Raw genomic sequence first — 21,424 nt, 5'->3', positions numbered from 1 at the left:
GAGGTCAGAGTGTTAGCCTTCCTGGAGGAGCCCCTGGTTTCTGAGTCCAGGTCTGTAAAACGGGCCTCAGCTCACTGCTGGGGTCCCACATGCCTTTGAGGGTCTGCTACAAATCACACACACGCACCTGTGTTTCAGGGACTGAGGTGAAATGGGCAGGTGGCAGCTCTTTGAAGTTGGTGGACAGAAGAGGGTGGAGGGGGTCTAAGAGGAGGAGGGAAGGAGAAGGCCAAGCAAGAGGGAAATGAGACTGGACAGAGAGAACCTCCCTGTGGCAGAAGATCCGAATCCAGAAGGGAGCTACAGGGTGAAGCAGTTCTCCACTGATCACCCCCAAATCCTTCCTAAAAATCTGCAATGCACAAGTCCCTCACCCTACTCACCTCCCAACCTGTTCCCAATACCACGCAGCTCGAGGCTCTGGAAGATGAGTGGGATTAGGGAATCTGGGAGGCCCCTCTGGACTCCCCCAACACCCTCGGGCAGGGGCTTCTCACCAATATGGCTTCCGTTCCTGCAGGGTCATCACCCGCCAGAGCTGGGCCAGCTCCTTGGTGGCAGCTGTGGATGCGGTTCCTGGACAGGCTCTGGGACAGGGAAGGGGGGAGTAAGGAGAGGTCTGCAGAGCAGCCTGGCTTCAGAGGAGGCAACAGTGAGACCACAGAAGGGTCCCTCACCCCTTTGGAGCCTCGGTTTTCCCATCTGAGAACTCAGATCTTGCCTATCCCTTTTGGCCTGAAAGGCCTCCGTCGCTAGGCACTCACTGGAGTGCAGAAATCACTCAAAGGGGATGCCCAGGGTCCCGAGACAGACTGCAGGGCCCTGCCTCCAACCCCTCCTGGTATCAAAACCAAAAAACCAGTTGCCTTTGAGTCAATGCTGACTCACACCAATCCCATGTGTGTCAGAGTTGTGCTCTATGGGGTTTTCAACGGCTGATTTTTCGGAAATTTCTCCCAAAGTGCCTCCGGGAGGACTTGTACCTCCAACCTTTTAGTTAGTAGCCAAGTGTGTTAACTGTTTGTACCACCCAGGGGCTCCTAAACCATCTACCATGCATGCCTTGTATTTTCCTTGTTTATCTTCCTGACTTTTATGCTTTTTATAGTATGACCTAGAACACAGGTTCTAGAGCCAGACTGCCTGGGGTCAGAATCCCAGTTCTTCCCCACACAGGCTATGTGACCCTGGACAACCGCTCTGGGCCCCAGCTTCCTTAGCTGTAAAATGGGCACAATAATAGCGCCTCCACCATGGTGTGGTTGTAAGGATTAAAGGAGACAGTTCCTGGGAAGTGCCTGGCACAGCTGAGTATTTCTTGAATTTATGGAAGAATATAAAACCGATTGCCGTGGGGTGGATTCTGATTCACGGCGACCCCATGTGTGTCAGAGCAGAACTGAGCTCCAGAGGTTTTCAGTGACTGATTTTTCAGAAGAAGATCACCAGGCCTTTCTTCCAAGGTGCCTCTGGGTGGACTTGAACCTCCAACCCTCTGGGTAGTAGCCAAGCATATTAACCATTGGCACCACCCACCCAGGGATTCCTCCTGGTACCAGCACCTGGATTTCTCTGTAAGGGGACAGCTCTTCTTTCCTGTTGGTGGCTTGGAGGGGCCCCCCCACCCCCTGGCTGCAGGCCTGGGCATGCCTGGGTCAGGGCTGGGCATCTGATCCAATCCCAGTCAACCTCAAGAACTTTTGCTTGAAGCCTTGGACACGAGGATATCTCTTTTCACCTGAGTTACTAGAGTGGTGGGCAGGATGGAAGCCTGAGCCCACGGGGGGTGATCCTGCCCCCGGTGTGGCACCCCACCCAAGCTTGAGCATGAAACCAGCTGGGGAGACAGCAGAGGTGAGAGAGCGGCAGCTTCTAGAGAACCCTGTCTCAGTGGCCAGACCCAGCTGTGCATGAAAGCAGTGGACAGCCCCCTGGCCCTTTTTTCCGGCTATGTAAGGCTTATATAAGACTTCTCTGAAGTTGAGCTGGGTTTCCTTGCTTGCAGTGAAAAGGTTCTGACCAACGCAATGGGGCTGGCTTACATTCTGGGGAGAGGTGTGAGTGAGGACAGTTGGTGGGCCCTTCCCGGGGGCGCTGCGAGTCAGAGAGCAGTGGGATGCGCTATGGTCGGGGCCCTGCCCAGGGGCAGAGGGGGCTCCTCGCTCACCGGATGTACTGCTTCCTATTCATCCTGCAGAACATGATGAAGCCGTTGACACACTTTTTCTTCATCGGGGTGGGATAGGGGACTTTCTTGCCCTCCTTGGACTTCACAGGGCCCCTGGTTGCGCGGGCCTTCCTGGCCTTCCTCCCGCCGGGGGGCAGGACCGAGGCCCGCCGGGTCGGGGTCCAGGTGTAGTCGCCATCTTCCTCACTGGAGGACTCCGAGTCCTCGGGGTCGGGCTGGGCGTCCTGCGGGGGCAGGGGGAGGTGAGAGAGGGTGGAGATGGGGACCAACCTCAGCAGAGGGGACTGACCTCTCACCTCTTGCCGCTTCCAAGGGGACTCTGTCTCAGTGGTCCCAGAGCCTGGGCTGGTCTCGCTGAGGGAGAGGTAGCAGTGGTCGAGCGAGACGGAGGACTGGAACTGGCTGTGCGCATCAGTCGGGTCTCCGGGGGCCTCAGGGGGAGTGTTCTGGGATGGAGGAGAAACATGAAAGGGGATGCGAGTAGAGATAAAGGTATCCCTTTATCCTCTGATCCGCACGCAACATTTCTGGGGACATGACGTTGGCATTAGAAACAGCTCTGATTAAAGACAATCTCGAAACAAAATGCACACCATGGAATATCACACAGTCATAAAGAGAAATGAAATCCCAATGCGTGCCGCAACACGGATAAATCTAGACAAGGTCGTGCCAGGTGAAATCAGTCAGTGGCAAAAGGACAAATGCTGTATGATCTCACTTATACGAAATAAGCAAACATACGGAAACTGGGGATTGTTGGTGGTTACCAGGGGCGGGAAGGAGGAGAACGGGGACGTTTTTTGCTGAGGGGGCGCTGAGGCTATGTTCACGGTGGAGGAATGATTTGGAAAAGGGAAGCGAGAATGGCTGCACAACTTGAAGAATGTGATCAGTGTCACTGAGTTGTACATGCAGAAATTGTTGAGATGGTGCACGTTTTGTTGTGTCTATTTTCACAGCAATAATAATAATAACAAAGACAGTCTCATCCAAACAGCCCCTCAGACATTCAAGCAGATGTTCTGACTGTCTTAGGAAATCAGAGAGGGGTTGGACTGGGATCAGCTCTTCTGCCTCCTAATCTGGTTTTTATAAACCAAGAACTGGGTGCTAGGTGTGCTCATTGTGATAATTTTTAAAATATTTTTATTTATTCATTTATCTTAATGTGCTGAATTTTTTTCTTCTTTTTTTTTTTAACCAGTAATTCCTCACTCTCTCCTCCGCCTAGCCCCTGATAACCACCAATCAACTTTTTGACTCTATGCATTTGCCTCTTCTAGGTATTGCATAGGGTGTCCCTGAGTGGCACAAGTGATTAAGAGCTTGGCTGTTAACCAAAAGGTTAGTGGTTTGAGTCGTCTACCCAGAGGCACCTTGAAAGAAAGGCCTGGCAATCCACTTCAGAAAAAAAACAGTCATTGAAAACCCTGTGGAGCACAGTTCTACTCTGACACACGTGGGGTTGCCACGAGTCAGGCTCAACTTGATGGTAACTGGTTGGTTGGTTGACGGCTTTTGTCTTTTATCACGTTCGTCTCATTCTTTCCAGGCGCCCAGCACAGGGCAGGCACCAGGTGATGCTCACAGGACGGGCAGATGAGCAGGTCAGAGGTGCGACAGATTCTGGAAGGGTGAGTGGACCCCTGAGGGGATCGATGGGTGACTGTGTGGGTGGAAGACGGCCGAAAGGTTCAAGGGAGAGAGGGGTGAAGCGAGCAGATGAGGAACGTGTGTAGACAAAAGGATGGACGTCTCCGTGGATGGACAAGTGGTCAGTCGCGTACCTTGTTCTCTGGCGCCTCAGACTTGCAGGCCGAAAGTGGAGACTCAGGGCCGAGGTACACGTCTTCAAAGAGAGCTGTCAGGGAGGGGGACCAGAGGAGCTGCTAGAAGGGAAGTGTTTCTCTCATGGCACCACCCCTCTGTACCCACCACCCCTGCTGGCCAGGGCGCCCCTCCTTGGTTTCCTGCTTTGGGATCTCCTAGTCAAAGTCCCAATCCAGCTCACAGGCCAGCTCTCCCAGGGTGTCTCTGACACCCTGGGCAGAGCGGGCGGCTCCCTGCTCTGGCTCCCAGAGCCCTCCTGACGTCTCCTTGTCAGGACACTCACCCCACTGGCCTGTGATTGTGGGGTGTCAGGACCAGGCTTGGGCTTACCTCTGGGAATCAGATGCCCCAAGCCTCAGGCCCAGGCCTTGCTGCTCACCTTGGGTTAGATACTCTGTGCCGTCTTCCAGGATCTGCTCTGGCAGCAGCCTGCCAGGGGAGGTGAAGAGGGAAGGGCTGAGCCCCAAGATCTCGCTCAGGGGGCCCGTGGCACTCCAGTCCTTGATCTGGGGAGGCCCCAAGGCCAGTGGGCTCCCTGAAAAGCAAACATCTGTCTCAGACGTGTGGCCAGAGATCCCCTTGTCCCCAACACAGCAGCTGGCTTAAGGAGATGGTGCCAGACACGGGAAAGGCGACTCTGTCAGTTCCTCGCTTTCGGTGCTTGGGAGAGGAAATGACCGCCATCACCCACTTTACTGTTATTACCATCCCCATTTTGTTACTGTTGCTGTTAGTTGCTGCCAAGTTGATTCCGAATCATGGCGACCCCACATGTGCAGACTAGACTGCTCCACAGGGTTTTCAGGGCTGTGACCTTTCAGAAGCGGATCGCTAGGCCTGTCTTCCAAGGCGCCCTCTGGGTGGGTTCGAATCGCCGACCTTTCGGCTAGTAGTCAGGCACATAACTATTTGTGCCACCCAGGACTCCTTGGTAGAGGAAATTAAGACGTATGAAGCCTGGCATTATGGATTGCAAAAAAAAAAAAAAACAAAATCATCTTGTGCCCAGGCCTGACAGTCTGATTGTAGCTCCCTGGAGCTCTGTATTAAGAAAGATTCTGAAGTAGCACCTGCGCTCAGGAGAGTGACGAGTCATTAGTAATGTCTGCCGCAGGCAAAGGTGGAGAAGCGACAGCAGGCATATGGTGTATTTGCCATCTTGTTCTATTAGCAGGTAGCCCTGGTGGCACAGTGGTTAAGAACTTGGGTGCTAACCAAAAGGTCAGCAGTTCGAGTCCACCACCTCTCCTTGGAAACCCTATGGGGCAGTTCTGCTCTGTCCTACAGGATCACTAGGAGCTGGAATCGACTTGATGGCAACGGGTTTTGGTGCTTAGCCAGTTTCCACTCACTTGCCCTCTTTCCCCCCTTCCACAGAAATCCTCAGAAGGAATGTACCAAGAAGGCCCCACACCAGCCTGCATTGAGGAGAGAGAGTTTCATTCACCATGGGGGCTGCCCTCTGCGGTCCAGGCAGGAAGCCAAGGGTCAGCATCAGGGGACTCCTTGTCTACCTCCTCGCTGGAATCGTAGAACACCAGCTCCTGCTGCCTGCAAGAGGTGGAATTTCAAGAGGCAGAGCCAGAGCCCAGGTCTGGGAGGTGCTGTGTGACCACGTGTGCCGTTTCCCTTTGGGGTCCCAGTGTTGCCAATGGTGAGGTCAGACATGGATTTCCTCAGTGCTGGCCCCTGTGTGGGGCACTGGAGCAGAAAGCTCAGTGCCCTGAGGCTCTACCCTTGAGAAGCTTCAAGTCTTGTGAGGAGAGAGCATGTGAGCTGACAGTGACAACATAGGAACAGCGCTGTGGTGTGGGGAGTGGAGGCGACCAGGGAGCAGGCGGGCAGGGCAGGCAGAGAGCCACCACACTGACCTCAGCCCTGATTTCAGGACTGGGGCAGTTTTCCAGGTGGACAGGGGGAGCAGGCACTCTGGGACAGGGACTGGCTCCTTCGGGGAATGGCGAATACCTGAGTGTAAGATTCATGGGGGAAGGGCAGAAAAAGGGCTGGCAGGGTGAGCTGGGGCCAGAGAAGACGCTCAAATGCCAGCGAAGATGTTTGGGCTCTCCCCTACAGGCACCGAGGAAGGCTTTGGAGCAAAGGACTAAAGGGTCAAGATCTGTGTGTTGGGAGAGCTGCTCTGTTGACTGGTGAGGACAGGCTGGAGGGGTGAGGTGGGAGGCAGAGAGGCCTGTAAGAACCCTGCTGCCACGTCCAGTGAGGAGAAAGTCAGGCTTTTCCGTGGTGCCCACGGTGCTGGGGGGACACCAGCAGAGGCTGTACACCATTCTCGGCGCCCCTCCCTCAGCCATTCCAACCACACACCTCGACCCCCACTCGGTGCCCTTGGAATTCCCTTACCTGGGGCAGGGCTGTGTCCTGTTGAGAAAGTAGAACTTCTCAGCGTCTTTCTGGACCCCAAGGGCAGGGGAAGGCTCATCGTCCTGGGCACTGTTTCCGAAACAGCAGCCTGAGGGGTGGATCAGGATGGTCACTCCACAGATTGGAACAAATTCCAGGGCTCCCAGATGCAGGGGACAGAGAGATGCCTTCCCCCATCCTGGCCAAAGCCTCAGGCTTTGAGGCCTCTGCAGGCCTCCCACTCACACCCAGGGTTCCTGAACCCCATATCCCATCAGAAGCTACAATGAAGGTAAAATCCTAGATGGAATCATGGTGACACCGACAAGGATGACAGCAAACAAGGATCCAGTGTTTCCTATGTGCCAGCTGTCCTAAGCATTTTACTATTACCCCATTTTACAGATAGGTAAACTGAGGCACTGAGAGATCAGGTCACACAGCTGGCAGGAAGCCTGGGAAAGGCCTGCCTTTCTGATCCCAGGCTGGCTCAGGTATCTCCTCTGGGCCCGCCCCCAGCAAGACTGGATTCCTCTGCACTCTCAGTATTTGGTGATATGGCTTCGTCACTGGCCTGTGAGCTCAGTCACTGCTGTGTCACCAGCACCCGCACGTGGCCTGGCAGCAAGGAGATGCTCGGGAGTCGGGGCAGAACGAACAAATGGAAGACAAGCCTAACTGGGGGTTTCTAAGCCAGTGTGAGGCCAGCCCTGTGTGCAAACTGCCCTCTTTCTCCTCTCGCTGTCTGCTGGGTTCACCCTCACACCTCTCCAAGCTGGTGCTCGAGAGACTGTCCTCCCACCTGGCCTCCTCCCCCATTCTGAGACCTGATGTCTACATGGGAAGGTGACACTGGTCCTATTCTACCCTCACACCCACACCAGAGCCTAAAATGAAAAGAAAATTGAGAAAGAGGCCATGAGCATCGTGAAGTGAGAGACGGCATCCACCTTGTTGACTGCCGTGTGCCCAGCACGAATCCTGTGCGGGGACAGAGCAGGTGCCCAGAAAGAAGAGTATAAACGAATGACTACAGTAACCATGAGGAAAGCCACCAACTTGAGAGGCCGCAGTGGGCGCCGCTCTCAGCCATGTCCAGCACTGTCAGCTGGGCTCTTCCTCTTTTCTCTCCACCTTGAGGCGAGGACGGTGCAGCCTTGGGCTGTCTGTCGGAATCAGTGCATCTTAGAGGGCTGGTTGTCCCCTCAGTGTTCCCTCTTTCCTGGTCTGGGGCCGGGGTCACCTTCTTGGGCTTGCACAGGGTCAGACAGCGGCGAGGCTTCTGGTCCCGGGTCTGCCGTTCTGAGAGAGCAGAGAGACAGGCATCAGAGACAAGGCTGCCTGGCTGTCACCAGGTATGGCTAAGGGGGCGTCTTCTTTTCCCCAGCCCTGACAACCCGTTCAACAGCTTTGCCTGGCCTGGTCACCCACCACAGCTTCCCAGGTAAGGTCAGATGCTCACTTAGGGCTGGCCCAGTCGAATGCTTCCCTGGCCACATGCCAGAATCACCTCAGGAGTTTTTAAAAAGTATTGATACCCAGGTTCTACCCTAGATCCTCAAATCAAAATTTATAGATGCGAGGCACACACAGAAGTATTTTTTAAGGCACTCCAGAGGATTCAACTGTGCAGCCAGGGCTGGACACCACTAATTAGGTCCAGCTTCCATTTTAAAGACCTGGAAATGGAGGCCCACAGAGGGTAAGGGACACAGAGCTAGTTAGTAGCAAGGCTGGGACCAGTCCTAGGATTCCTGACTCCCATACTTGAATCTTTCCCCCACCTCACGCTCCCTGATGTCCTGACCCGAGGATGGATGACTAAGTGAACATATAGACAATAAACAGCAGCTTCTATTTGCTGAGTGCTGACTGTATGCCAAGCATTGCTTAAGTAGTATATATACCAAAACCAAAACTAGTTGCCGCCAAGTAGACGCCAATGACTCAAGGCGAGTATGCAGAGTAGAACTGCTCCATAGGGTTTTCAAGGCTGTGACCTTTCAGGAGCTGATTGCCAGGCTTTACTTCCAAGTCACATCTGGTTGGGTTCAAACCACTAACCTTTCAGTTAGTAGTTGACCGCTTAACCATTTGCACCACACAGGCTTTTATGTAATCCTTAAGACAATCCTAGGCTTGGGACCACAAGCTCCAGATGAGGACACTGAGGCTCAGAGAAGGAGGGTGACCTCCCAAGGCCTCAGAGCTAGTAAGTGGGGGAGCCAGGAGTTGAACCCAGGCATGTCTGACGCTCCAGCTTAGACAAGGGCTCAGGATGGCTGACAAGGCCTCCCCAGGATAGTGACACCCGTGGAAGGGAGCCCAGCTCCAATGTTGCCCCTGCTTTGCCACCACTGACAGTGTGTACCTGATGTTTGAGTCGGCTTCTTCTTCTGAGGCTTCTGGCAGGCTCCCCGGAGACGGGTCTTTCGAGAGCACGGGGAGCTAGATGGGGTGGAGTGTCTCTGCCTTGGTGGGCCCCCAGTGGGGTTCTGACCCGGCCCTGCACAAGGACGGAGAAGGAGCCGGTCAGCACCCCTCATCCAGTCACACCTCCTGCTTTCCAGTCCTGGGGTGGGCAGCCCCAGTGCCCAGGCTGGCTTTACAAACTTGCACCCTGAGATCCAGGAGGAGGCAGGGCCTATGCGGGGTTGCACCGCCAGGCAACAAAGGTACGGAGCTCCAGCTCCGATTTCCTGAGTGGTGTTCTGGGCTCTCTGTGGGGCCTTGCCCAAGAGGGAAACAGACTCAGCACTTCCCAAATGCCTCACCATCTTTCTTACCCCACACCAATCTCTCCTTTCACCTTCCCAACACAGTGAGGCCGCCACCGCCCACCCAGGGCTGCACTGGGCCTCTCCTTCAGGCCTTTCAATTTGCCCTCATGAACTCCTCCCAAATTTGCCCACTTCTGTCCGCATTCTCAGCCACAGTGCTAGATTGGGCCTCTCTTGTCCACGCCACCCCTAAGAGTATCCTCGCTCATCTCCCTGACTCCAGCTTCTTACTGACTAACCCACCCTCTACTCTAGATGTCAGGAGATAAATCTGATTATGACTTTCCCTTGGTTTAAAATCCTCCAGGAATTCTTATCTTCCTCATGTCGCACCCAGACTCCATCACTGACGACCGAAGCCCTTCAGGATCTCATTCCCACAGTACTGTTGTTGTTGGGTGATCGAGTGGATTCCAACTCCTAGAGACACTATAGGACAGAGTACAACTGCCCCATAGGGTCTCCTAGGCGGTAATCTTTACGGGATCAGATCACCAAGTCTTTTCTCCTGCAGAGCCTCTGGGTGAGGGCAAACTTCCAGCTTTTTGGTTAGCAGCTGAGCACTTAACCATCATGCCACCAGGGTTCCTTCCTGCAGTCGTGGTCCTGCTAAACCTCTCCAGCCTCATCTCCGACCACTATGATCGTGTATGTACTTGACACAACAGCAACCACCACGTGCAGTACTGGATGCTTGGTGTGTTCCAGGCAGTGTGTCGTGCTCTCTCTCTATATGAATTCACTCCTCACCACAAACACAGAAGGGAAGTACTGTTAATTTTCCCATTTTGCAGATGCCGCGAGTGAAGCACAGAGAGGTGGAGGTTGCAGAGGTGGCTGAGTCGGGATCTGGCTCCAGAACGTGCCCGTCATCTCAAGGCTACCCCAACGACTTGCCTTCCCCAAACGTTCCTCACGTGTCTTCTCATGACTGCATGCTTTTGCTCAGATCGTTTCTTCTGCTTGGCAGGGTTCTTCCCTCTTCTCCTACCGCCCTTGAAGGATTGGATTGTGTCCCCCCCTTAAAATATGTTGAAGCTCTAACCCCTGCGCACGTGATCTTGTTTGGAAATAGAATCTTTGAAGATGTTTATCAGTTAAAAAGGTCACATGAGGTCATACAGGAGTAGGGTGGATCCTACTCCTATACGAGTGGTGTCCTTGTAAGACAGGGACAGAGACACAGAGGAAGACAGACGTGTGACGTGTGTGACACAGAGGCAGAGACTGGAGTAAGGCTGCAGCCACAGGCCAAGGAATGCCTGGGGCTACCAGATGCTGGGAGAGACAAGGAAGGATCTTCTCCTAGAAACCTCAGAGACAGCCTGGCCTTGCTGATACCCTGCATTTGGACTCTGGCCTCCAGAACTGTGAGACAATAAATGTTTGTCATCTCAGGCCACACTTTGTTACCACAGCCACAGGAAACCAAGACACGGGGCCCAGCCCCCAGCCCCTCCCTCACACCTCTCCTCTGAGTTCCCACAGCACCTCCCGCCTCCCTCTGGCTTTGTTTCCTCTGCCCGCCAAGCTGTGGGATCCGGGACGCCCTGACCTGTCTAAGTTACACTGTGTCCTGACAGCCAGGATGACGCTTGACACTCAGCAGGCACCAGGAGATGCTGACTGAGGCTACTTACCGCCAAGTCCACCTTCCCCATCCGTGGTGTAGAGCTTGAGCAAGGCCTTAGCCACATCGATGTTTTTCTGGAGGTACTGAATGTACTGCAGGACATGCAGGAGAATCTCCTTCTGTCCCCAAAAGAAAGACAGGGTTGAGTACAAGAGCCAGGGCCCAAGACAACGTGAGGTAGCTGGGAACCAGAGACGGGGAGGGCCCAGGACTCCACTACCCCTTGCCCCAACAATTCCTCAGTTGGCAGAGATGCTTCTGTTCTGCTGTTTAGTCCTCACCGTGGCCCACTGAGATGGCAGTACCTAAACCAAAACCAAACCTGTTGCTGTTGAGTTGATTCCTATTCATAGTGACCCTACAGGATGGAGCAGAACTGCCCCCTAGGGTTTCCAAGGCTGTAATCTTTCTGGAAGCAGACTGTCACATCTTCCTCCTGTAGAGCGTCTCGTGGGTTCAAACCTCTGACCTTTCGGTTAGCAGCCAACTGCTTAACCTCTGTGCCACCAGGGCTCCTTAGGCCTCTTAATATCAAAAAAACCAAACCCATTACAGTTGAGTCAATTCTAACTCACAGCAACCCTACAGGACAGAGTTGAACAGCCACATAGGGTTTCCAAAGCTGTAAATCTTTACTGCAGCAGACTGCCACGTCTTTTGCCCACGGAGTAGCTGGTGGGTTCGAAACGACAGGCTTTTGGTTAGCATCTGAGCTCTTAACCACTGCACCACCAGGGCTCCTTAGATTGCGGTTACAGGGAAGGAAACTGAGCATCAGCGTGCTACAGGGACTTGCCTAAGGTACAGGGAGGAGGTGGCAGAGCTGAGACCTGCATCCAGGTTGGCCTGGCTCCTGCTCCCATTTTTCTGCACAAACTGGCTTCTTGCCCCAGCCCTTTGCTCATGCTGAATTCTGTCTGGAAAGCCCTCCTTTTCTTCCACTAATTCCCGCACCTGACTTCCCCCAATCTCAGCCTCAGCACAGTCAGTGGTTTCCCCTTCCAGAAGCCTCCCCCCGCCCCCAACCTCCTTAGACGGGGCTAGGTTGTTTGCCCCTCCTCGGTACTCACAACACCCTGGGCCTATTCCCACCAAGGTGCTTGCCACACTGTTTTATAATCATCAGCTAACGCGTTGTTCTCTCCCACTGACCTTGAGCTACCTAAGGGTAGAGAGTGACACTAATGGATTCCAAGCACCCAGAATTGAGAGGTTGCTTAGCCTATGACTGTCAGGGAATGAGTTTCCTTCACAGCACCAAGCACAATGCCACCAATCCAGCCGGCGTCATTATCCAACCACCACATACCTACTGAGCTCCCACTGAGGGCCAGCTACGTGTGGTGAACTAGACATACTTTTGTCTCGACGGAGCTTATACTCTAGTGAGGGCAACAAATCTTAATAAACTCAAATTCTATAAGATTATTGACTGGGTGATAAGCACCAGGAATAAGAGTATAACAAAAAACCAAACTGATTGTCACTGAGTCCATTCTGACTCATAGCGACCTTATACAATAGAGTAGAACTGCCCCACAGGGTTTCCAGAGAGAGGCTGGTGGATTCGAACTGCTGACCTTTTGGTTAGCAGCTGAGCTCTCAACCACTGCACCACCAGGACTCCAGAATATAACAAAAAGGAGTCCTAAATCAGACTGGAGTGTTCTGGAAAGGCCTCCCTGAAGAAGGAAGTTTAAGCTGAGACCTGAAGAATGAAAGGCATTAACCTGGGGATGAGGTAGGCGAAGAAGACCAGTGTTGCAGATTGAATTGCGTCTTCTCCCCCAAAAAAGATCTGTTAAAGTTCTAACCAACCCCTGTGCCTGGGCAGGTGACCTTGATTAGAAAGTGGGTCTTTGGAGATGTATCAGTTAAGTTACTGGGAGGTCACGCTGGAGCAGGGTGGGTCCTGATGTCCTTATAAGGAGAAGGGACAGAGGGAAGATGCCCTGTAACACCCCAGGTGCAAGTCAAGGAATGCCTGGAGCTGTGAGAAGCTAGGAGAGAGGCAATGAAGAGTCTCCCTCAAAGCCTCAGAAGGAAGCAACATGGCTGACGCCCTGATCTCGGACTCCCAGCCTCCAGAACTGTGAGATGATACAGTTCTCTCCTAACCCGCTCGGTATGTGGTGTTTTGTTTTGACAGCCCTAGGAAGCCAATACAACCAGTAAGTATTTCTTGAACTGAACTGGGTCCCTAAAATAATGATAACATACAGTTAGCAAAGGTCCCTGTGTGGCACAAATGGTTTGCACTCGGCTGGTAACCAAAAGGTTGGCGGTTTGAACCCACCCAGCCGCACTGTGGAAGAAACAGACCTGGTGATCTTCTTCCATAAAGATTTAAAAAACAAAAAACAACAACAAAACCAAACCTGTTGCCATCAAGTAGATTGACTCATAGCAACCCTACAGACGACGGCCGTAAAGATTACAGCCCAGAAAACCCTATCAAAACTAAACCCGTTGCTGTCAATTCCAAATCATAGTGACCCTACAGGACAGAGTAGAACTGCCCCATACGTTTTCCAAGGGGCGGCTGGTGGATTTGAACTGCTGACCTTTTGGTTAGCAGCCAAAATCTTAACTACTGTGCCACCAGGGCTCCAGAAAACCCTATGGAGCAGTTTTACTCTGTAACAATAGGGTCTGCTACGTCACAAATCAACAACAAAATCAACAACAAAATGCAGTTAGCAATTTTCCAAACCCCTGAAACAGGAAACATGGTTTCATGAGGGGATTTATATGAAACTGTTCCATACAATATGATAGACAGTCACAGACTTAACCTGAACCATGAGACCAAACCAGAAAACCAAACCCATTGCCGTTGTGTCGATTCTGACCCTATAGGACCCTATAGGACAGAGTAGAACTGCCCCATAGAGTTTCCAAGGAGCGCCTGGTGATCTGAGCTGCCGACCTTTTGGTTAGCAGCCGTAGCCCTTCACCACTGAGCCGCCAGGGTTTCCTGAACCATGAGAGGAGGCTATAATCTGAGGAACACATGTAACACAGCCAAGAGAACACTGGCTTTGAATGACCTGGATCCAATCTGCCAGGTTACTGGCTATGTAACTGGATGCGGCGCCAGGGATAGCTTTTGTGTGGCCTTTTTTTCTCGCCATGCTCTCGTAACTCCCACCCAAGTGATGGGACCAGACTGTGTGATAGGCTAATTGTGGCCCACCAAAGTGCCTGGTCAGTTTTGACATCTCGCTGGGCTTCAAATGAGCCACCCCAGAGGCAGGAAGAAGGGGGTCCCACCACCACCAAGGAAGAATAGACAGGAGTGGAAAGCACGTCCTTTGGACCTGGGATCCCCACACTACGAAGCCCCTGAAACCAGGAGACAGAAAGAGAGAGAGAGCTGTAACACTGAAGATGGCGAGAAGTGGCAGCAGAGACCCCACAGTAGAGACCCGTCAGCAGGGGACGGCGTGATGGGTTTCCTGGCCCACAGAGAGAGAAAGCTGAGTGCCTTTGGGCAGAGGCCTAGAACCAGGGAGAGGAGTGCCTGGGAGCATGGCTGGGAAGAGGCTGCCCTGATCAAAGAACCGTATCCTGAGTGTTCCTGAGCCTGAACTGTAACTGTTACTCCCCTAATAATCCCCATAATGGTGAGTATTATCTGTGAGTTCTGTGTGGCCCTTGCAATGAATTACCAAACCCAGCAGGGAAGTAAAGAGTGCTGTGGGAGGGACGATTGGTGTCAGAATTGGTAAAGACAGTAGAGAGAGGAGGCATGTCCGACCTCCGCCTCATAGGAATCAGCCTTGGGCTGTTGAATTTGATTCTACTTCCCCTTTCTGAAGTTAGAGGGGGTCGGACACCACCCTCACACCATTTTTACACTGGAGCAAGTCATTCGACTTTGTTGAGACTCGGTTTTCTCATCTGTGCAAAGGGAATGAGGATACCACCTGAACTCAGAGGATTATTAGTTAAAAAACAAACACTCATTGCCATCGATTCCAACTCATGTATTACAGAGTAGAACCGCTCCGTAGGGTTTTCCTGGTTGTAATCTTTGTGGAAATACATCGCCAGGCCTGTCTTCTGTGACTGGGTGAGTTTGAAGCACCAACCTTCATTCAGATTAGCAGCCGAGTGCAAACTGTTTGAGCAAACCATTTGTGCAGGGACCCGGGTTACCAGTAGGATTCAATAAATAAGTGTATGAAATCACCCAGCCCAGAGCTTGATACACAATTAGTCAGTGATTTAATGGGTCCACCTTCACCAGGATCTCATGAGATTAAATGAGAAAATGTATAACTAGACCATGAATTTTTTAAGACCAGATAGACTGTCTTTTTAGCTTAGTATCTCCAATACCAGGAACTCACTGAACTGAAGTCTTTGTAAACTGTGAAGTAATATGTAAATGTTACTTATCAGTGGGAATGCCAAGGTTTTATGTAGAAGATAATTTGGCATCATCCCAGATTTCAAGACCCAAAAAAACCCCAAAGCCCATTGCCAAGAAGTTGATTCCAACTCATAGCAACCCTATAGGACAGGGTAGAACTGCCCTGTAGGGTTCCCAAGGCTGTAATCTTTATGGGAATAGACTACCACATCTTTCTTCCACAGAGCCGCTGGTGGCTTTGAACTGTTGACCTTTTGGTTAGCAGCTGAGCGCTTAACCACCGTGCCATCAGGGCCCCTGATTTCCAGACAGAAGGCTCAGATGCTGATGCTTCAGGAGGGTTAGCTTGGGTGTTACATCAGACGAGCAAATCCCAGAGACCTTCAGAAGATGGGAGTGACAGGCACTGGAAATATCTTAACAGAGGGGATTCATTCCCTTAGTCAACACTTACTGAGTATCTAGTAACAGAGTGGTTGAGGGCAAGGGCCTTTGGAACGAGACACATGACACTCCTTCTGCCCTTAACTAGATGCTTCAGTTTCTTCAAAAGTCCTCGGGTGGCACAAATGATTTGTGCTTGACTACTAACCTAAAGGCCGGCAGTTCAAATGCACCTAGTGGTGCCTCGGAAGAAAGGCCTGACAATCCGGTTTCATAAAAATTGCAGCCAAGAAAAACCTATGGAGCAGTTATACTCTGTACCACATGGAGTCGCCATAAGTCGGAATCAACCCCATGGCAATGGATTTGGTTTTGGTTTTCAGTTTCCTCCAACCTAAAAACAAGGTAAAACAACCTAAAAACAACTCACAAGGTTTATGGTGAGGATTAAACCAGCAAATGTATATGGAATGCTTAGCACTGAGGCTCTGACACCTGGAACTCTCCACAGTCGGGGCTCTTGTTATTGCTATCTGCTCTATGCTAGGCCTCGGCATGGGGATAGAGAGATTTACCTACTCAGGTCCTTGTCCTCGCATAACTCTCCATCTAAAAGGGGTCAGGGACAAGGAAATAACCCCAGTGATGTGCTGAGGGGTTTGATGGTCAGCCACCACCTGTCTAATGCTTTGTCGTACTGTGGTGGCTTGCACGTTGCAGTGATGCTGGAAGCTATGCCATCGGTATTTCAAATACCTGCAGGGTCACCTATGGTGGACAGGTTTCAATGGAGCTTCCAGACTAAGACAGAAGCGCAAGAAAGGCCTGGTGATCTACTTCCAAAAATTAGCCAATGAAAACCTCATGGATCACAACAGAATATCGTCTGATAGAGGGCTGGAAGATGAGCTCCCTAGCTTGGGAGGCACTCAAAATACACAGTGACTGCAATAATGGACTCAAGCATACCAATGACGGTGACGATGGTACAGGACCCAACGATGTTTTCTTCTGTTGGACATAGAGTGGTTATGACTCGGAGCCAACTCGATGGCAGTTAACAACAACTGATGGTCAGAGGGAGAAGAAGCTACAGATCACATGGGGGGTACTTAACCAGCCAGGGTGGTGAGGGAAGATCCATGAATCTAAGCTGAACCCCAAGTCTCAAACATGGGGGAGCACTAGACTATGTCACACATCCTGGGGCACGTTGGGGTGATGCTCTTTGGTCAGAGACTGGTCAAGTGAGGGTGAGATGGTGTTACAGATGGAATTGTGTCCCCCCAAAATATGGTTATAAATCCTAACCTCTGTAAAACTAAAACTCATTGCCATCGAGTCGATTCCAACTCACAGCGACCCTATAGGATATAGAAGAACTGTCCCATAAGGTTTCCAAGGCGTGGCTGGTGGATTTGAACTGCTCACCTTTTGGTTAGTAGCCAAACTCCTTACCACTGCACCACCAGGACCTGTGGTTATAATCTTACCTGGAAATGAGTTGCCTTGGTATGTTAGTGAGGCAGGATTAGTGTAGGGTGTATCTTGAGTCAATCTTTTTTGAGATATAAAGAGAATTAAACAAGAGAGAAACAGAGATGGGGGAGACGCCAAGCCACAAGAAGATCAGTGAGGAAGAAGTTGAAAAGAGACAAGGACCTTCCTCCAGAGCTGACAGAGACAGAAAGCCTTTCTCCAGAACCAGCGCCCTGTATTCGGACTTGTAGCCTCCTAAACTTTGAGAAAATAAATGTCTGTTAAAGCCACCCGCTTGTTGCATTTCTGTTATAGCAGCATTAGATGACTAAGACAGGTGGAAGGTGGGTGCAAGTCGCATGTACAGCAGTAGGTCCAGGGCTGAATTTAAGGGAAGATGAGGGTAGGGAAGAAGAAGGGTCATTAAGACCAACTAACTAAATGGAACCTCCAGAATGGAAATAATGAGAATGCTCATGCGTTGTGAAGAATGTAACCAATCACTGAAAAATTTGTGTAGAAATTGTTGAATAAGAACCTAAACTGCTGTGTAAACCTTCACCAGAAACATAGTAAAATATTATTAAAAAAAAAAAAAAGACCAACTAACCAGTTGCTGTTGAGTCGACGCCGACTCATGGCAACCCCACGTGTGTCAGAGTAGAACTGTGCTCCACGGGGTTGCTTCCCCTTGTTGAAGAACAGCTTCTGGCACCCAACATTCTTCCTATAAACGGCTATGAATGAACGAATGAATAAGCAAATGAATGAATGAATGAGAGAAATGGAGCAAGAAAACATCTACGACTGATCAGACACCAAGCTTCAAGATCTCCGAGTCTCATTAAGTTATCCCACTGGGTGCAAGGTTTTAGCTCAGCACTCCTACATACATTGAGTAGCCACGGGGAATACACAGAGACGCCTTATCTATTCCCACCTCCTGAAGATGATAAGAACAGGTCACAAAACAAGGAACACTGCCATGAAACGGAAATATATTCACAGCACACTATGTTGTGGGCTTGTCGTAGCTATTATGCCATTTCGGTCTCACAATATCTCTGGGTTAAAACAAGCTGCCCTTGAGCTGATGCCGACTCCTGGTGACCCCACGTGTGTCAGAGGAAAATTGTGCCCCAAGGGCTTTCCAATGGCTGAATTTCTGAAAACAGATCACCAGGCCTTTCTTTTGAGGTGCTTGTGGGTGAACCTGAACTTCCAAACTCTTGCTTAGCAGCCAAGTGTGTTAACTGTTTGCACCATCCAGGGACCCCTATCTCTGGGTGGTTGTTACTGAGTGCCATCCCATGTGACAGTAGAATTGCCCCCTAGGGCTTTCTTGACTGTCATCTTTACGGAAGGAGCCCTGGTGGTGCAATGGTTAAGTGCTCGTCTGCTAACCAAAGAGTCAGCAATTTGAATTTACCAGCTGCTCCACGGGAGAAAGATGTGGTAGTCTGTTTCCATAAAGATTACAGCCTTGGAAGTCCTATGGGGCAGTCCTACCCTGTCCGTATAGGGTCGCTATGACTCAGAATCGACTCAGTGGCAATGAGCTTGGTTTTTTTGGTTAATTTTTACAAAAATAGATCACCAGGTTTTTCTCCCCTGGAGGCTCTGGGTGGGTTCAAACTGCCAATCTTTCAGTTAGCAGCCAAATGCTTAACCACTGCGCCACCAGGTCTCCTCCTATCTCTGGGTGATAGGAGTTATTTTCCTTATTTTACTACTCAGAAAGGCCAATTATGCCAAGTAACCTGCCCAAAGTTCTGTAGCTGTGGAGCTGGAGAGATCAAACTTATGGCTGTTTGACTCCCAAAGCTATGATCTTTACCTGGCAACTTGCTTGATGTTTCCTTCCCAGTTCCCCTTACCTCTTTTGCAAGAAAAGAATCCCCTGGGATCCCAGACTGCCAGAAATTCTGATCAGAGCAGAAATACTCTCACTTCAACATTGTTCCTGAAAGGGTCTGTCTTGGCTGCCCAAGGCAGGGAGGTTCAACTGCTTAGTGGTATTTAAACTAGTGGTATTTAAGCTCTCCAGTCTTTCCTTCCCCAAATCTGCCTCCTTTCCTACAGGCTCCGTACCTTGGTAAGCTTTTTGGTTCCGGGCTTCAGGGACACAGGTAGCAGCAAGGCCAGCTCTTGCAGTTTACTGGTGTGGTTTTTCCTCTCCTTCCTGTTTGGAGACAAGAGCTAATTTGAGTTAACCCCCCCAAAAAAAACCGAACCCATTGCTACTGAGTTGATTCTGACTCATAGAGGCCCTATAGGACAGAGTAGAACCGCCCCATAGGGTGTCCAAGGCTGTAATCTTTATGGAAACGACTGCCACATCTTTCTCCCGTGGGTTCACACTGCTGACCTTTCAGCTACCAGCCAAGCACTTAATCACTGCACCACCAGGGCTCCTTAATACTCCCTTGCTTCAAACCTCTCAATGCCATCCCATGGTTAAGGATCGAGTTTTAAAAACTCTTTAGAATGAAGTTCTGACACATGGCAGAACACGCATGAACCTGGAAAACACTATGCTAAGTTAAAAGAGCCCTGGTGGCACAGTGGTTAAGCGTCTAACTGCTAATCGAAAGGTCGGCGTTTGGAACTCACAAGCTGCTCTGTGGAAGAAAAGGCCTGGCACTCTGCTTCTGTAAAGATTACAGCCTAGGAAACCCTATGGGGTAGTTCTACTCTGTCCTATAGGGTCACTATAAGCCGGAGTCAACCTGACAGCACCCAGCAGTAACAACTGAAGGAAGCAAGACACCAAACGACACATAGTGTATGATCCAATGTATATGAAGAATCTAGAGCAGACAAATGTATAGAGACAGAAAGTGGTTATCACCGGCTGGAGGGAGGGAAGAGTGTGGAGTTAACGCTTAACGAGTAAAGAATTTCTGTTTGGGGTGATGGGTTGCATAAGATTGTGAATGTGAAAATGGTTAAAACAGCAAATTTGGGGAGCCCTTCAAAAAAAAATTTTTTTTTTCAGTGGTGCAAATGGTTAAGCACTTGTCTACTAGCTGAAAGATTGGCAGTTCGAACCCGTGCAGTGGAAGACAGGCCTGGCGATCTGCTTCCAAAAAGTTATAGCCTTGAAAACCCTATGGAGCAGGGATCACCAGGGGTAGGAATCGACTAGATGGCAACTAACAACAACAAAGCTTATGAAAATGGCAAATTCTATGCTGTTATTGTTAAGGAGGAAACCCTGGTACTGCAGTGCCTTAGAGCAACGCCTACTAACCAAAAGGTTGGCAGTTTGAATCCACCAAGAGCTCCTTGGAAACTCTATGGGGCAGTTCTACTCTGTCGTATAGGGTCACTATCAGTTGGAATTGACTCAATGGCAATTTTTTTTTTATTGTTATGAATTGAATTGTGTCTCCCCAAAATACGTGTTGTAAATCCTAACTTCAATAATGCCTGTGGTCATAATCTATAATCCCATTTGGGAATGGGCTGACTTTATTACGTTAATGAGACAGGATTAGTGTAGGATTAGTGAGATATAAAAGAGATTAAACAAGCAATCAGAAAAAGCAGAGATGGGGGAAGACACATGCCAAGCCATGTGAAGATCACCAAAGAACTGAAGCTCAGAAGAGACAAGGACTTTCTCCCAGAGCTGGCACCCTGAATTCAGACTAAACTGTGAGAAAATAAATTTGTTTGTTAAAGCCACCCACTTGTGGCATTTCTGTTATAGGAGCACTAGATAACTAACCCATGTATATTTTACCAAGGATCCCTGGTAGCACAGTGGTTAAGTGGTTGGCTGCTAACGAAAAGGTTGGAGGTTCAAACCCACCAGCCACTTTACAGGAGAAAGATGTGGCAGTCTGCTTCCGTAAAGAGTACAGCCTTGGAAACCCTGTGGGGGCAGTTCTACTCTGTCCTATAGGGTCGTAAGGAGTTGGAATCAATAGCAATGTGTTTGTTTATTTTTTGGGTACATTTTACCACAAAACAAACAAACAACACTTTTTTTTTTTTAACTTTCTTAAAATAAAAATTTAACATAGCTTATAATGCCCTTCATGGTCTGGGTCTCCTGACCCTTCTGGTATCATCATTTACTTCCTTTGATTCTCTCTTATCAACCAACCTTAATCCCCAGGACAAGTGAGGTAGTTCAGCTAAGGGCTCCAGCACCTGTGCTCATACACTATCTGCTCCCTGAACGGGGCTGCCAGCTGGGTGGGAGCAACTCTCTATCCCTAGCACCTAGTGCGGGCCTGGCACATCTCTGAAGCTCACTGCGCCTTTGCTCAATGAATAAATAAGGGCATGAAAGAAGCTGACTCCAGGAAAGCTACTGAACTTCTGGGATCTAACCCCTGGATTCATAATTTATAATATACTCAGGCACACACAGCCCT

General features: G+C 50.4%; 1 protein-coding gene across 1 annotated transcript in view; it reads right to left on the bottom strand.

Moving 5' to 3' along the window:
- The window catches only part of MEIOSIN (meiosis initiator), a 38,847-nt gene that overhangs the window by 264 nt on the left and 17,159 nt on the right, over positions 1 to 21,424 (bottom strand). The window contains exons 4-14 of the mRNA XM_064293504.1: positions 19,128 to 19,235; positions 10,803 to 10,914; positions 8,754 to 8,888; positions 7,442 to 7,684; positions 6,383 to 6,491; positions 5,469 to 5,572; positions 4,401 to 4,556; positions 3,979 to 4,052; positions 2,485 to 2,634; positions 2,168 to 2,412; positions 498 to 587 (exon numbers count right to left, since the gene is read on the bottom strand). Coding sequence (XP_064149574.1) covers positions 498 to 587; positions 2,168 to 2,412; positions 2,485 to 2,634; positions 3,979 to 4,052; positions 4,401 to 4,556; positions 5,469 to 5,572; positions 6,383 to 6,491; positions 7,442 to 7,684; positions 8,754 to 8,888; positions 10,803 to 10,914; positions 19,128 to 19,235 — 1,526 coding nt within the window. The remainder of the gene's footprint in view (positions 1 to 497; positions 588 to 2,167; positions 2,413 to 2,484; positions 2,635 to 3,978; positions 4,053 to 4,400; positions 4,557 to 5,468; positions 5,573 to 6,382; positions 6,492 to 7,441; positions 7,685 to 8,753; positions 8,889 to 10,802; positions 10,915 to 19,127; positions 19,236 to 21,424) is intronic.

Source organism: Loxodonta africana, chromosome 11, assembly GCF_030014295.1.
Source record: "Loxodonta africana isolate mLoxAfr1 chromosome 11, mLoxAfr1.hap2, whole genome shotgun sequence".
NCBI lineage: Eukaryota > Metazoa > Chordata > Mammalia > Proboscidea > Elephantidae > Loxodonta > Loxodonta africana.
The sequence above is the reverse complement of the archived record's forward strand: the minus strand, read 5'-3'. Positions and strand labels throughout refer to the sequence as shown.